This window comes from Pangasianodon hypophthalmus, chromosome 19, assembly GCF_027358585.1.
Source record: "Pangasianodon hypophthalmus isolate fPanHyp1 chromosome 19, fPanHyp1.pri, whole genome shotgun sequence".
Classification (NCBI taxonomy): domain Eukaryota; kingdom Metazoa; phylum Chordata; class Actinopteri; order Siluriformes; family Pangasiidae; genus Pangasianodon; species Pangasianodon hypophthalmus.
This window is the reverse complement of record NC_069728.1, coordinates 3790351-3806425: the sequence shown is the minus strand read 5'-3', so window position 1 is coordinate 3806425 and position 16075 is coordinate 3790351. Positions and strand designations below refer to the sequence as shown.

Here is a 16075-nt window from a genome sequence, read left to right as displayed (position 1 = left end):
TGGCTTGTGCACTTATTTATAGTGATGCACTGTGAATTTTTTAACTAGTAGGGTTAATTGTGTGAATTTTGGGCCAAAAACAGATGAGAACCCCTCTGCTTAGTAATTATAGCTTGTGCTGAATTTGTACAGTGGGATCACAAACTTTTATTGTCCTGAAATATTTAAAACAAAGAAAGTAACTGTTCTAAATATTTTGAATATTTAGTGTACAAGGTTCTGCACTATTTCTACTGACCACGTGACCATGTTTTGTACAAAAGCTCAGCTTTTCCTTGAGTCTTATCCTTTCCATTAAAGTGTGTGTTCAGACGATGCTCTGATGGATTTGATCTAAAATGGAGCGTAAGGTTTTGCACTAACTTGTGGAGTCCACGCTCGAGTGCACACGGTCATCAAAGCAAAAAGGAGACGTACCAAATACTACGAAACTCTGAAATTCATGTAAATATTTCAGAGATTCTACTTTTCACTAAAGTTGTTGTCAATAATATAATTTGTAATGAAGATTGTTGTATTAAATGTTCACTATTGCTCTCAGACTTTTGGACCCCACTGTATGTTCAGATTTTCTGTCAGCCTATATACTTGGTGTCCCCAAAGCACACACACACTCACACACACTAAAACAGATGATGTTTTGAAGGTCAGGACTGAGCTGTGCAGGTGCTATTTTTTGCCTGCTACTCCTCTGAGCTAAACAGAATCTGCTCGTTGGAGTGCGTCTGCATTCTTCCGTCATATGCTCAATACATGAATCATCACATTCTTATTCTCATCTTTTCTTTCTTTAAACAGTAACACAACTGCTACATCTGCTGCAAACAGTTACGGTTCATAGGAAGTACACCAAAGTTTAAACCTTTGTTAAAGACATTCAATTACTTCTCATTAATCATTTTTATTATTGATTAATAGCTTTCTAAAAAAAAAAAACTAGTACAGCATTCTCTTTTTTTTCTGTCTTAAGATCTGAGCAGTGATTGTCAACATTTTCTCCCTCTATACACACTGTGATTGTGTAATTTAGTTAGATTATATTATATCCAGTCTTTAAAGTGTATTTCCTTGTTGATTAAGTTCTTCACCTCATAAATATATTGTAGGTCTTTGTGGCTTTCTGAAGTGAACCTCAGTCAATGTCATGTTTTGGTCTGGAGATTTCACAGACTGAAGCCTCACATTCATGCACATTCATTCACTCTATCTGTTTTACTGATATAAACACACACACACACATATCTACATAATCAGCTCAGAGCACGGAAGTCGTCTCTTCCAGAGACAAATATCCTTCTGTGAATACTAATCCTAGAATCATAACCTGAGGCAATACCCTGAGGATCCACATGTCAGATTTAAAGTGTTTGGCCTATTTGTTTCTGTTCCTGGAAAAATGGACCCTTAAATGACTATCCATGCACCTTAATGTTGTTTCCTCGTCTGTATAGGCGACGTATCGTCCGTTCATAAAGCAGGTTCTGGAGGAAATCTTCAACCCAAGCCGACCTGAGTGCCCCGACATAGAGCATGCTTCTGGAGGGCTTACTGACCTGCTAAAGACGGGTTTCAGCATGTTTATGAAGGTAACACACAAAGAAACATACCAACATGATCATCTCCATAATTATTGACATCCTTGCTAAAGATAAGGGGCCAAACATTATGGGAAAAATGTCTTTGTGGTTAACTAGAGAGAGAAATCTAAACTTTAATTGAATCAATTTATTCTGAAAAAAAAAATTAAAACCTTTTAACAAAACCAACTTTCTGCTCAGATTTAGTTAAATCCTACAAAACTGATAGGACAGCACTTCAAAGTACAGACGGATAATGAAACATACCGCAAAAGCAACCCAAGAGCTTCTTAAGGCAAAGAAATTAAATGTTCTTAAATGTCTGATAACCTCAACCCAATTGAGCATGCTTTTCACTTACTGAAGACAAAACTGAAGGAAACTAAACAAACAACCACAAACAAGCAGCAACTGAAGGCGGCTGCAGTAAAGGCCTGGTAAAGCATCTCCAGGGAGGAAACGCAGCATTTGGTGATTCCATGCATTCCAGACATCAGACAGACAGTCATTGACTGCAAAGGAGTTGCATCCAAGTATTAAAAATAATCCTAATATTTATGATTGTTAGTTTGTCCAGTTACTTTTGAACCTGTGAAAATGGACGGACTCTGTAAAAAAAAAAAATGCCTGTAATTCTTAAACAGTTAAAATGCAATATTTTTGTTAAACCCCTTAAGCCCCAATTGAGGTCTACACTTCAATCACATCTTGATTGCTTCATTTCAAATCCACTGTGGTGGTGTACAGAGGCAATTTTTTTTTAAATTGTGTCACTGTCCAAATACTTATGGACCTGACTGTATGTATAACTATCCTTCTTTCTATGCCAAACCCACCTTCAGTGTTTGTTGCCCTAAAGCTGCATTTTTGTCTCATCTGAACATAGAAACCAGTTTCAGTCAAAGTTTGAGTACTGTCAAAATACCAAAACAAATTTGAACTCCATGAAACAGAAAGTCATGGATTATTGCCTAGAGTTACTAAATACTCATGCAGACTTAAAATATCAATTGGAATATGCAGGTATATTTTGTTCATAAGAATTTCTAGGTGTGCCAATAATTATAGCATGTATGGCTTTATTCAAATATATTTATTTTGCTAATGTATTTTTCTTAGAATAAATTTACTTCTAACTAAGATAATTAACCAGAAAGATATATTTCGTAACATTTTTTTTTCTTCACCGTGTGTGTGTGTGTGTGAGAGAGAGAGGTTGCTTTAGTCATAGTTTAACAATCTTCATCATTCCATTCCCCCTTAATGCCCCCCACCTCTCTCTCTCTCTCTCTCTCTCTCTCTCTCTCTCTCTCTCTCTCTCTCTCTCTCTCTCCCTCTCGTATGCAAGGAAATGAGCACGTTGCTGCAGATGCACATGTACATGCTGTGTGTCCACCCCTGTGGTGTCTAACACATCCACACTCACAAATGCTCCCTCATGTACATGCTTAAATATGAACAATGAGGCTTACTTTATTTATTTATACACACATCTACTGCCTTACAAAGTTGTGGGTGATACCATAATCAGCAAGGGACAATTAAATAAAATTAACACACTTGCTTTGCAACTCTATTTCCCTCTCCATCCTGAGGTAGTGTCCAGTGTAGCATGTGGCAAAGCAGCCCCTTTCAGCCTCAACGACTTTCTCATTATTAATCATTCACTTGCCACTCTACTCAGTCAGTCACATGCTACGTCCATGTCTGCCCGGCCATTCATGCCCAGCAGGGCTGGCTAAGCACCACATGGCTCACTCATACAGAACATCTACGTGTGTGCAAGGGTGTGTACGTGTGTGTACGTGTTGTGAGTTTTCAGTGCATTCTTGTGGTATTAATGGGTTTCTCACATTTAAAAAAGTATGAAGACTACACACCATCTCCTCCATAGGACAGCTACACCATGGCTTAAAAAAAGAGATTTAAATATGAATTAAAGTTTTTATTAAAATTGTAAAAGATTAAGCCTGAGAGCCTGGACAATACTTTTGCTGATTGTGAAATCTGGTGGCAGTGTTGCCTAGATGGAATACACAAGCTAGAAGAGGAGAGGACAGCCAGAACAGAGCAAAAGTGTAACAGGAGAGAAACCTTCAAGAATGTCGTTGTTGCCATTAACACTTACATTTGCTCCACCTGCAATAAAACTTATCAGTCATCAATGAACTCAAAATGAAGGCCAACAGTGGAAGTCATCATTGAACACGATTGGCCACTTTCACAAGTGTGTGTGTGTTTGTGCATGTGTGTGTTTGTGCATGTGTGCAGGTCTATGTGTCCCACCTTACCAAGACCTCCAGCTGAGACCTGAGTCACGACACAAATATAGTAAGAGTATAACTCTATATCTCTCTGCAGGTCAATCGGCCTCATCCAAGTGATCATTCGCTGCTGCTTCTCTTCATGGTGGGCGGAGTCACTGCATCAGAGCTCCGCCTTATCCGTGACATTGTCTCCACCCATAAAGCAGGGACACAGGTGAGTATATATAGTTCCAGTTCTCTTTATCACCTGTAGTACTTGGTTATGATTATGAAGAAATTACCAAGTATGGTGTTAAATTGGAGAGGTGGAGGTTAAGGTGGAGAGTATGGTGTGAAGTCATAATGGAGAAATGGTGTTTTTGTGATAGTGGAATAGTATAGTGGTGTTGTAATGATGATAAAGGTGTTCTCAATTGTTTGTTTTCAATAATACAATGTGGTAAGTGATTTGACTTTATATACTTTCAATACTATATTTACAAGCTGACATTGCATTCTAAATATAGTAAAATTATATATTAAAGGTGAATATAGGTCAATTATATATAAAATGTAAATATACATAGGTAAATCCTAGGATCATTGCCTGTGCTGATTTGGCCTGAATGAAAGAAATGTGCAGGTTAACATTCATTTTTACTGAAAAGCCAGAAACCCCGAAACCAACAGTGCAACCCCTGGTTCATCAGAATACCAAATCAAAATGCCATCACATTATGTAACCTGCCATTTCTCAGCACAGCTATGAAACAACACCCCTGCTTCCCCAATACAGTAATCTCAACAATGCTCAGAGCTTGGTGGAAGCTTTTTAAAATAAAAATGTTACCACTCACTCCATGTAATAACCACCTGTTTGACACAATCCAGATTGCTAACTGAGGGGAATAGGATGTATATTCAAATATAACAAATTTATACCATTTCAGGAATTGAACAGCATTATAGAACTATTTTGATGAGCTACAATTAAAATCAATATTCAGCTCTAAACTTAAACAAAATGTAACTTAGTAGAAGAAATATTAAATGTAACAACAACAAAAATACTTTCTAAATTATATAAACTATTCTCTCAAGATGACATCCCTCCCAATAGAAAAAAAATGGGGAAAAGATCTGAAATCCCTCACAATAACAATTTCTGGATATAATTCTGTACATCCACTATTTTAATGACAAGAAATAGCGATTTACAGTTAATTCAGTACAAGGTAAATCACAGAGTGCACTTAAACAAGGCAAAAAATGCACAAAATGTGATTAGCAGAGACAGTCTTCATGAACAGCACAGAGAATACAGCAGAAACTCCAGACTCGGAGTTTCTGGAACTGGAAAAAAAAAAAATAATACAATAAGTATCACGTAATGGTAAAACCTTATTATACATTCACAATCCACTTATAAATACAATTACTTACAAATACAGTAGAAAGTATGGTGTGGTGTTACACTGGAGAGTATAGTGTAGCGTTACAGTGGAGATTATGGTGTGGCGTTACAGTGGAGAGTATGGTGTGGTGTTACAGTGGAGAGTATGGTGTGGTGTTACAGCGAAGAGTGTGATGTGTTACAGTGGCGTTCATGGTGTGGTGTTACAATGGAGAGTATGGTGTGGTGTTACAGTGGATAGTATGGTGTGGTGTTACAGTGGAGAATATGGTGTGGTGTTACAGTGGATAGTATGGTGTGGTGTTACAGTGGAGAGTATGGTGTGGTGTTACAGTGGAGCGTATGGTATGGTGTTACAGTGGAGCGTATGGTGTGGTGTTACAGTAGAACATATGATGTTACAGTAGAGAAAATGATATGGTGTTACAGTGGAGTGTATGGTGTGGTGTTACAGTGGAGTGTATGGTGTGGTGTTACAGTGGAGAATACGGTGTTACAGTGGAGTGTATTGTATGATGTTAAAGTGGAGCATATGGTGTGGTGTTACAGTGGAGAGTATTGGGTTGTGTTTTAAAGTAGAGTGTATGATGTTACAGTAGAGAATATGGTACGGTGTTACAGTGGAGTGTATGGTGTGGCCTTACAGTGGAGATTATGGTGTGGTGTTACAGTGGAGAATACGGTGTTACAGTGGAGTGTATTGTATGATGTTAAAGTGGAGCGTATGGTATGGTGTTACAGTGGAGCGTATGGTATGGTGTTACAGTGGAGTGTATGGTATGGTGTTACAGTGGAGCATATGGTATGGTGTTACAGTGGAGCATATGGTGTGGTGTTACAGTGGAGAGTATTGGGTTGTGTTTTAAAGTAGAGTGTATGATGTTACAGTAGAGAATATGGTACGGTGTTACAGTGGAGCATATGGTGTGGTGTTACAGTGGAGAGTATTGGGTTGTGTTTTAAAGTAGAGTGTATGATGTTACAGTAGAGAATATGGTACGGTGTTACAGTGGAGTGTATGGTGTGGCCTTACAGTGGAGATTATGGTGTGGTGTTACAGTGGAGAATACGGTGTTACAGTGGAGTGTATTGTATGATGTTAAAGTGGAGCGTATGGTATGGTGTTACAGTGGAGCGTATGGTATGGTGTTACAGTGGAGTGTATGGTATGGTGTTACAGTGGAGCATATGGTATGGTGTTACAGTGGAGCATATGGTGTGGTGTTACAGTGGAGAGTATTGGGTTGTGTTTTAAAGTAGAGTGTATGATGTTACAGTAGAGAATATGGTACGGTGTTACAGTGGAGCATATGGTGTGGTGTTACAGTGGAGAGTATTGGGTTGTGTTTTAAAGTAGAGTGTATGATGTTACAGTAGAGAATATGGTACGGTGTTACAGTGGAGTGTATGGTGTGGCCTTACAGTGGAGATTATGGTGTGGTGTTACAGTGGAGAATACGGTGTTACAGTGGAGTGTATTGTATGATGTTAAAGTGGAGCGTATGGTATGGTGTTACAGTGGAGCGTATGGTATGGTGTTACAGTGGAGCATATGGTATGGTGTTACAGTGGAGCATATGGTGTGGTGTTACAGTGGAGAGTATTGGGTTGTGTTTTAAAGTAGAGTGTATGATGTTACAGTAGAGAATATGGTATGGTGTTACAGTGGAGCATATGGTGTGGTGTTACAGTGGAGAGTATTGGGTTGTGTTTTAAAGTAGAGTGTATGATGTTACAGTAGAGAATATGGTACGGTGTTACAGTGGAGTGTATGGTGTGGCCTTACAGTGGAGATTATGGTGTGGTGTTACAGTGGAGAATACGGTGTTACAGTGGAGTGTATTGTATGATGTTAAAGTGGAACGTATGGTATGGTGTTACAGTGGAGCGTATGGTATGGTGTTACAGTGGAGTTTATGGTATGGTGTTACAGTGGAGCATATGGTATGGTGTTACAGTGGAGCGTATGGTATGGTGTTACAGTGGAGCGTATGGTATGGTGTTACAGTGGAGCGTATGGTATGGTGTTACAGTGGAGAGTATGATGTTAAAGTGGAGCGTACTGTGTGATGTTACAGTGGAGATTATGGTGTGGTGTTACAATAGAGCATATGATGTTACAGTAGAGAATATGGTGTGGTGTTACAGGGGAGAGTATGTTATGATGTTACAGTGGAGTGTATGGTATGGTGTTACATACAGTGGAGAGTATGATGTTACAGTAGAGAAAATGGTATGGTGTTACAGTGGAGTGTATGATGTTACAGTAGAGAAAATGGTATGATGTTACAGTGGAGAATATAGTGTTACAGTGGAGAACACAGTGTTACAGTGGAGTGTATTGTATGATGTTAAAGTGGAGCGTATGGTATGGTGTTACAGTGGAGATTATGGTGTGGTGTTACAGTGGAGTGTATGGTATGGTGTTACAGTGGAGTGTATGGTATGGCGTTACAGTAGAGAGTATGAGAGTATACATTACAGAGCATATACATTACAGAGCATGCGCTGTTACACTAGGACTACTGTAATATTGCACTGACATTCAGGAAGGCTGACATTCAGTGCAGCTTTAGCTTTGTGTTTAATTTTTCTGTTCTTTATTTTCCTGTCTGTCAAAGTCTGTGAAACACATAAACATGTGTGCCTCCACTAACAGGAAGAAAGTTTAATTGCAGTGAAAAATGATACTTCATGACACCATATTAAATACTGTTTATTCCCCCTCTCACATTGGTTAAACGAACATCAATTCATTTAGTCTTACGGGTATCCAATTAATAAAATTAGGCAGAAGACTAGATCCCTAGTTGTGATGGGGAGAGTATGACACATCCGTAGTTGTGATGGGGAGAGTATGACACATCCGTAGTTGTAATGGAGCGTATAATGTGGTGTTACAGTAAATACGATGTGGTGTTGTAGTGAAGAGTTTAGGTGGGTGAGTGTGTTTGCATACACGCAAGCATGCTGACCTGTATTCACTGGAACATCAGAGGTCCTGTATCAGTATTATTCACATGGCTCATTATAACTGAGAATCAAAGCTAAAAATTAAAAAGCGCGTGTGCGCGTGTGTGCGCGCACGTTTGTGTGTACGTTTGTGTGCCAGACTGAATAGAAACATAATTGATTCTAGCCTGAATGAAAGAGCTGTGGTAGATCAAAGCTCCATGTCATGAATAAATCTGAAATTATAAAAGCAGAAAACAGCCCACACACAACTTGACCTCAGAATGCATACACATGTGTTTGTTCTTAGTGGCATCACTAAGATATTGGATGTGATTTAAGGGTGTAATGCCCAAGTTCAATCACTAAGCATAGTTTCCTGTAAATTTCTTTTTTTTTTTTTTTTTTCATCTACATAGCTGTAAGATCAAGTGTTCTGAATCATTCACATCTCTGCACTCAGTGGAAACACTCTGGCTCTCAGCTCTCCATAAATAGAGCTCAGATCAATGGTATATTAAAAAAAGATCTGTAACATGGTGGCTATAAATGTCTCTGCCTTATAATAGTTCAGTGAGCACAAACGTCAACTCACTATTCAAATGTAATATTCTAAAATATTCAGCAGCATTAAGTACAGTGACCATCATGAAGATCATTATTCTTGGTTATTTAAAATTTGATAACTGTGTGTGTGTGTGGGTCATTGGCTTGGATGTTTTGAGAATAGACGTAAGCATGCATGTACATACGGATGTATGTTTCAGTATGTACCCCTAAGGGTACATATACCCTTAAGGAATATTTTAAATAAATGCAAACAAATTCTCACTATTAAAAAAATTTTTAAAAATTTTAATTTGTTTGTACCCAGGAACATTGTTGTTGTCTTTAACTATGTCCTGTTTCCCTGGGGTCTAGTTAGCACAGTTAGGGCCATAGCAAAATTTTCACATGTCTGAAACAGGTGAAGGTTTGCCAGGAATTATATTCATAAGCACACTGTTCCCCCACAGAGTGAGGAGGCTGGTGAAGGAGGGGAAAAAAAACACAAAAATCAGTGTTTCAAAAGTACACAATTTAGTTTACTCTTTCATAACACCACTTTCATAACATCCTGCTTTTGGAATCGTTGCAAAAAAAGAAGCTCTTCCTGAGAGCCTCTTACAAAATGCAACCTGAACTTCACAAAGCATTACTAGAACTATAGTTGGCATTGTGTGTTGTGGTCAGATGAGAACAAAATAAAACTTTTTGGTCAAGCACACTATCAGCCTGTTTGGCAACAAAAGGGATCTGTAAAAAATAATAATAAAAAAAAAAAAAAAACGCCTGTAAAATATAGAAGTGGATCATTGATGCTTTGGGGTTGTTTTGTGGCTGGTGGATCAGGGGATCTTGTGAAGAGTGATGGCATCATGATTTCCATTAAGGATCAGGATATTTACAGCTCAAAACCTGGTTGCCGCTGCCAGGAGGTTCAGACTTAGCCATAGATAGAGTTTTCAACAAAATGACGAGGCAACCATACTTCCACATCATCACAGAAGTGGTTAATGAAATACAAAATGAGTTGTTGTTGTTGTTCCTCTTTCGGCTGCTCCTGTTAGGGGTCGCCACAGCGGATCATTAGTCCACATATTTGATTTGGCACAGTTTTACGCCGGATGCCCTTCCTGACGCAGCCCTCCTCAATTTTATCTGGGCTTGGAACCGGCACTGAGATTGCGCTGTTGCACGCAACCCCAATGGCTGGGGTTGGTTCCCTGGCCGGGAATCAAACCCGGGCCGCAGCAGTACAAGCACTGTTGCCTAACCACTAGTCCTCCAGGGACCCAATCAAATACAGAATGAGTGTTTTGCTAAATTAATATCTTAACATCTGGATTTTAACCCTACGGAGGACCTGTGGTCTGAATTAAAAACATACAGGAGCTTAACATGTTCTGCAAGTGTCTTCAACCTTGTTAGAGAGTTATTACAGGAAGAGACTCAGTGTTGTTCTCTCCATATTGTGTCAAAACATACTAATTGGAAGGGTGCCAATTTTTGAAACCTTTCCCTTTACATTTATTTACATCATTTTGCATATGATGTTATCCAAAGCGTATATGTAAATGAGGCAGAATACCATCCATACATTTTTATAAGAACAGTGATTGTAACTGCCACTGGATTTAAACACCATTTAATCACAGGTGCGAGAATAAGAGAGAGACCAACGATCAAGCAGTTGGGGTTGGAATATAATATGTTGTAATTGTAGCACAAATGCTAATCAAATAAAAGCAACTAATCAAACCTCAAGTCATACATTTGAGGTTAGAAACTAATAAAAAAAAAACCTAATACACAATAATAACAACAGTAAATATCTGTAATCATTAGGAGCACACACAAATGCTGGAGCTGATTGTGCAAGCACCCTCTGAGTAGTGATAAGGCAGTATTAATTGTTTAAATTTGTCAAACACAATTAATGCTTATTCTGGAACGTACTCGAGTTTGCTTGGAACTTCTTTAGTGACTGCTCATGGCTGCTCACTCTGTAGTGGGGTTATAGTAGCATTTGTAAAATCAGTATCTCCTAGCATAATATTCTGCTATCCCTATTCTGTGTGTGTGTGTGTGTGTGTGTGTAGGCGTCAGGTGCAGTGTGAGCTCATGTGTGGTGTGTGTTTCTGTCTCTCACAGGTTTTGGTAATCTCGACGAGGCTGCTGAGGCCAGCTGATATTCCACACCTGCTGTTCAGCACTGACAGACTCTCACCTGATATAGGAGTGTGAGAAGAGAAAGCAGACCACACACACACACACACACACACAGTAAAGCATACACATTCCCGAAGACTCACACACTGTAGAATCTAAGCATCTGTGACCTTTTCTGTTTACCAGAGACCAACACACAAATGCTTCTGAGTTGCATGTATGAATGGTTTGGTAGAAGTGTGGATTTTACTGTAAAGAGACTAAAAACAATAAAATCTTAATATGCTGAAAACAACTGGAGTAAATAAAGAAGTTCATTATAAATCGATGCTAAGGGTGCTTCTTAAAGTGGGAACTGTATGCACAATTTGTAAATTGTTGCATGTTGAAATAAATTTGAGAAAAATAACTGCATTGTGTGTGCGAGTGTGTGTGTGTGTGTGAGAGAGACTTGAAGTGTGGATGGAGTTAAAGAAGTGTTGTTGTTCACACTCCTGTTTCTGTCTCTCCTTTCTTTTGCCTCTGCAGTTTCATCCTTTCTGTCCACTCAGCATTCACTGGTGTTTGTTGGGGTGTGTGTGTCTGGTTAAGTTAACAGGGAGTAATTAGTAATGCTTCTGAGTAGTGTTGCAAGTGCAGTGTATTCTCCCTGTTGCTTCCTAGGCAGACAGACACACACACACACACACACACACACACACACAGACACACATACTCATATTCCATTTTGCACACACTTTGTTTATTAAGGATGGTACCACTGTGTTATACTCTTTATAGATGTGTAGAACATATTACCGAGCAATTTCGCCCACATTTATGACTTAAAGTCAGCTTTTTAACAGGTTAGCTCTGGCTGTGCCACATGACTGATGTTTAACTGATGTTTAACTGATGACACAGGCAACTCCAGCACCATTTACGGAATCTTTACTGTGTTTTGGATAGATGTCTGAAAACAGGCAGTATATGACAAAACAGTCTGAGTCAAAAATATTCAAAGTCAAATATATTTTATTTTCAATCACAAAACAATAAATTAGATCAAGCCTTAACCCTGGGGCATGATGTAAAGTGCATTTAAAAAAAATTTGTACAAATTGGCACTGAAGAGTTTAACACAAAAACACACAGACTGCTTGTGCCCTTCAGCTCTAGTGCCTCGTTCCTTTAACAATGGCTGCTTTCAGTTTGTTTCTGCTGAGAGCTGAAAGCCTTGACAAAAAGAAAACGTCTGCGTCGATAAAAATACCCAGCCCTCTGTCCTTCACAAGCTCTGTTGCCAGGTGAAGTTGTCTACAGATATAACGCAGTGTGTGTGCGTACGTTAGTGTTTATTTAGTCCAAGCGTCTTTTTGCATTCTTCATCTTTAAGGCAATTTTAGACACCAGAGTTCTCAGTATCCTGCTGTATCCGTACAAGTCCGTCACAGCAGCACAGGTGGCTTAGCCTCCGCCACCAAGATGGTCAAAGTTCACAAGTCAGAGGTCACCGATTTCAGAGGTCATAGTTCAGCACCCCTTTGTTTTAGATCTGGCCTGCTGATCAAAAGTTGAGCTCAAAAGCAAGACCAAATCTTTACTTCGGTGAGCCTCTGCCTTTTGGATTGTCGCCCTGCCACTCAACCCTGCGCTCTTCTCTCTTGTCTAGCCCCACATCCGGGCCACATCCCTCACTCTCTTCCTCACACAGAGGTGACTGTGCGCACTTTGGCCGACAGCACCTGCTTGAAGCGCCTCTTCAGGTCCTGCATATTGGGTGATTTGGGTCTGGGGATAAGAGGTGACCTCTTCTTCTCGTTGCTGGCTGAAGCTGCGTTTGCATTAGTGCTAAATGGCACCTGTCTTTTGGCAAGCTCTGTGCAGAGTCTGTGGAAAGCTCCGTGCACCTGACTGTAGTCTTCGCTGGCTGACACCTCGTAGAAAGAACAACCGAGTGCCAAGGCCAGCGCCGGGCCCTGCTGCGCCTCCACCCGCCTCACGTGCACCATGTCCGCCTTATTGGCCAGCAGGATAATTGGTGGTGCCGGTCTATCAGCATACACATGGCTCACAAGCTGATGGAGCTGACTAATGAGGTCAAAGCTGTGACCATCTGTCACAGAATAGACCATGACCACTGCGTCGGCCCACTGGATGGAGTGTCTCACGTGCTCAGTGCAGCTCAGGCCATTGGCGTTTACCTGAAAGAGACATGTGAATTTAAATTGTTGGCTCTTCAGTATAACCATGTCACACAGTTTGGAAATGCATAATGGCAGGAACATGATTAAAACAAATCCAGTGTATGTCCAAGAGTCAGCCTACAATTATACACAATATGGCCAAAAGTATGTGGACACCTCACCTAACCATCACACCCATATGTGTTCCTTCCCCAAACTGTTACCACAAAGTTGGAAGCATATAATTGTATAGAATGTCTTTGTACACTGTAGCATTACTATTTCCTTTCATTGGAACTAAAAGGCTTAGCCCATGACAATGCCCTTGTGCACAAAGCGAGCTCCATGAAGACATGGTGTGTGAAGGTTGGAGTGGAAGAACTCGAGTGTCCTGCACAGAGCCCTGACCTCAACCCCACTGAACACCTTTGTGCCCCAAGCCTTCTCGCCTTCAGGGCCTGACTACACTAATGCTCTTGAGTTGAACGAGCACAAATCTCCACAGCTGCTCCAAAATCTAATGGAAAGCCTTCCCAGAAGAGTGGAGCTTATTATAACAGGAAAGCAAGGACTAGATCTGGAATGAGATGTTCAAAAAGCACATAAGGGTGTGATGGTGAGGTGTCCATAAACTTTTGGCCATATAGTGTAGGTACTATTTTATGCCTGGTCTAAAAAGAAAATTAAACATAAAACATTCAGGGAAAAAATACTTTAGAGTCTTATCTAACAGATAGCCATACAGTGATGCTACCTTGCCATATAGATGAAATTACTAAAACTAGCACTAACTTATAGGGGTGCTCATGGTTCTCATGCGTCTTATGGCAGTGTTACAGTATCGTTTACTGCCTGAGGTGGCCATAAAGAGGAAAGTGACAGGAAAGTATCAGTTATCTTGGACAACCATTACATGAACTGAGGGGAAATGAGGTGGCTAGACTTGTAGTCTGAAATACAGACATTCTGTGGTTTTTGGAGCGCTGCCCGGATCAGGAAACGAGCTTTTAAAACTCTCGGCACGAGAGAAACTAAAGCACAGAAATGAGAGAAAAGAATGGCACAGTAATGGACTGTAGGTGAAATAACCACTCTAACCGTTTGAATGATTGAAATTTGCATTTGTTTCTGTCGTTTAGGAAAACTGAGCAACCTCAGAGAGAGTCACTAGCCACACAAACTAGTCTCCCACTGTGCGTCGTGATGTTCGTGGGTTTAGAAAATCGTGATGTGAGACTACAAGCTGAGTGACAACAGGCTGACTGCTAGGAAACCCGAGTGTTCAACACAAAAGGAGCAAAAGGAATGTGCTCGCTTACAAAAGACAAAAACCCACACCGGCAGAACAGTGTGTCTGTGTGTGTGTTTGTATATATATATATATATATATATATATATGTGTGTGTGTATGTGTATGTCTGCATATGTGTGTGCATGTCTGTGTGTGTATATGTATGTATGTATGTATGTATATATGTGTACACACACACACACACACATATATATATATATGTGTGTGTGTGTCGGTGTGTGTATGTCTGCATGTGTGTGCATATATCTCTGTGTGTATATATGTATGTGTGTGTGTGTGTGGAAATGATGCGCGTGCTCTCAGGCAAGCAGTTGATGCAGATTTCTCTACACTCACCTGCACTCCAGGTGTATCCTGCACTTGAATGGCCACTTGTTCTCCGTCGATCTGGACTTCTCTGGAATACAGGCTGCCTGTAAACACAAACACAAGCACCAGGCGTTAACATGGTGACAGGGCAATTCCACAGATGCTCATGAGCTCCGGAGATGAACAAGTCTGGAGAAGTTTTCAGCTGTTTTACCTGCATTTCTCTCGTAGTCGCCAATGAAGCGCTTGGTGAGGAAGCGAACAATGAGCGCTGGAAACAAAACGGAGCAGAGGTGATCAGCTTTCAGCCAAAAACAGCGGTTAAAAAAGGTAAACTGCTTTAAGAGGAGATGAACTTACCGGTTTTGCCCACTCCACTGCCCCCGAGCACGGCCAGCTTGATGAGGCGCTTGGACAGGCACTCCGAGCCGGGGCACTCCACTATAGTCGACATGTTCTGCATCAGGCGCATTGTCACAATTAACAGATTTTAACCGAGGAAAAACAAAGTCCAAACAGAAAAACTGCGCAATATCCACTCCGTCATTCGAAACACAAATGCCACAAATGTCTCCTCTGAGCGCTTGGTCTGGTAATCCCGCATACAACTGCAATAACAGTTACAGTAAACGAGCTGCTCTACCTGTTACTCTCCCTCTTCACAGCAATCAGCGCACTGAGGCGAGCGCGAGCGACCTCGGGACATTTATAAGCGCCCCAGAAGAGCGCGTCTGTAATTGGCTGTTGTTGAACACCGACGCGCTCACTGTCCCCGCCCCCCTGCTTTCATGTGGAGCCGCGAGCCAATCAGGATGCTGATGGGGGAGGAGTGACAGGTGGTCGATGGATCCATACAGAACATCCTAAAGGCTGTGGACACTTCTGCAGCTCTGGAAAGATGGTAGTTTGTTTACCTCAAGTATTGTCTTGCAAGGTTTTTCAAAGAATCCCAAAAATGTTATTTTTTTTAGTTTAGTGTTATTTTATGTAAATATGTAAAACTTTGCAAATGTAAATATGTAAAACATTTATTTAAATAAATGTTATTTATTTACCTTTTTCTATATTCATAAACGTACATTTTTGAACTGTAAACCTTTTTTTGATATTCTTAAAAGAGATAAAACAATATCTGATTACAATTTCTCTTTCTGTTAACAGAAAGGCACATAGGACATGTACAATCTGCACAGCCTACAAACTCTTTAACACTTTAATGGATGTAAATTCTTAATTTCAGTAATGCCCTCTTCCTATTTTCTTACTTTCCTGCTTATTTTCTTTTTTAGTTATTACTCTGTTTCTGTTTTGAGCTATGGTGTTTGATATTGTTAAATGTTCCAGTTGTGTATTGTTATTCCTTCTATTGCTGTAAATGTTAATAATTA

At 40.1% G+C, this 16075-nt stretch overlaps 2 protein-coding genes across 2 annotated transcripts in view; one reads left to right on the top strand and one right to left on the bottom strand.

Annotated features, from left to right (window-relative positions):
• The window catches only part of scfd2 (sec1 family domain containing 2), a 147760-nt gene extending 136450 nt beyond the window's left edge, over nt 1-11310 (top strand). The window contains exons 8-10 of the mRNA XM_026946930.3: nt 1452-1586; nt 3939-4058; nt 10884-11310. Of these exons, the coding sequence (XP_026802731.3) occupies nt 1452-1586; nt 3939-4058; nt 10884-10976 (348 nt within the window). The 3' untranslated portion in view covers nt 10977-11310. The remainder of the gene's footprint in view (nt 1-1451; nt 1587-3938; nt 4059-10883) is intronic.
• Nucleotides 11311-11897: 587 nt separating this feature from the next.
• On the bottom strand, nt 11898-15570 carry rasl11b (RAS-like, family 11, member B). The gene is made up of 4 exons (XM_026946820.3): nt 15048-15570; nt 14902-14958; nt 14715-14791; nt 11898-13084 (listed from the first exon to the last, which is right to left on the bottom strand). Exons 1-4 carry the CDS (start codon nt 15157-15159, stop codon nt 12587-12589), a joined length of 744 nt encoding a protein of 247 aa, XP_026802621.1. The 5' UTR covers nt 15160-15570; the 3' UTR covers nt 11898-12586.
• Nucleotides 15571-16075: the final 505 nt, after the last annotated feature.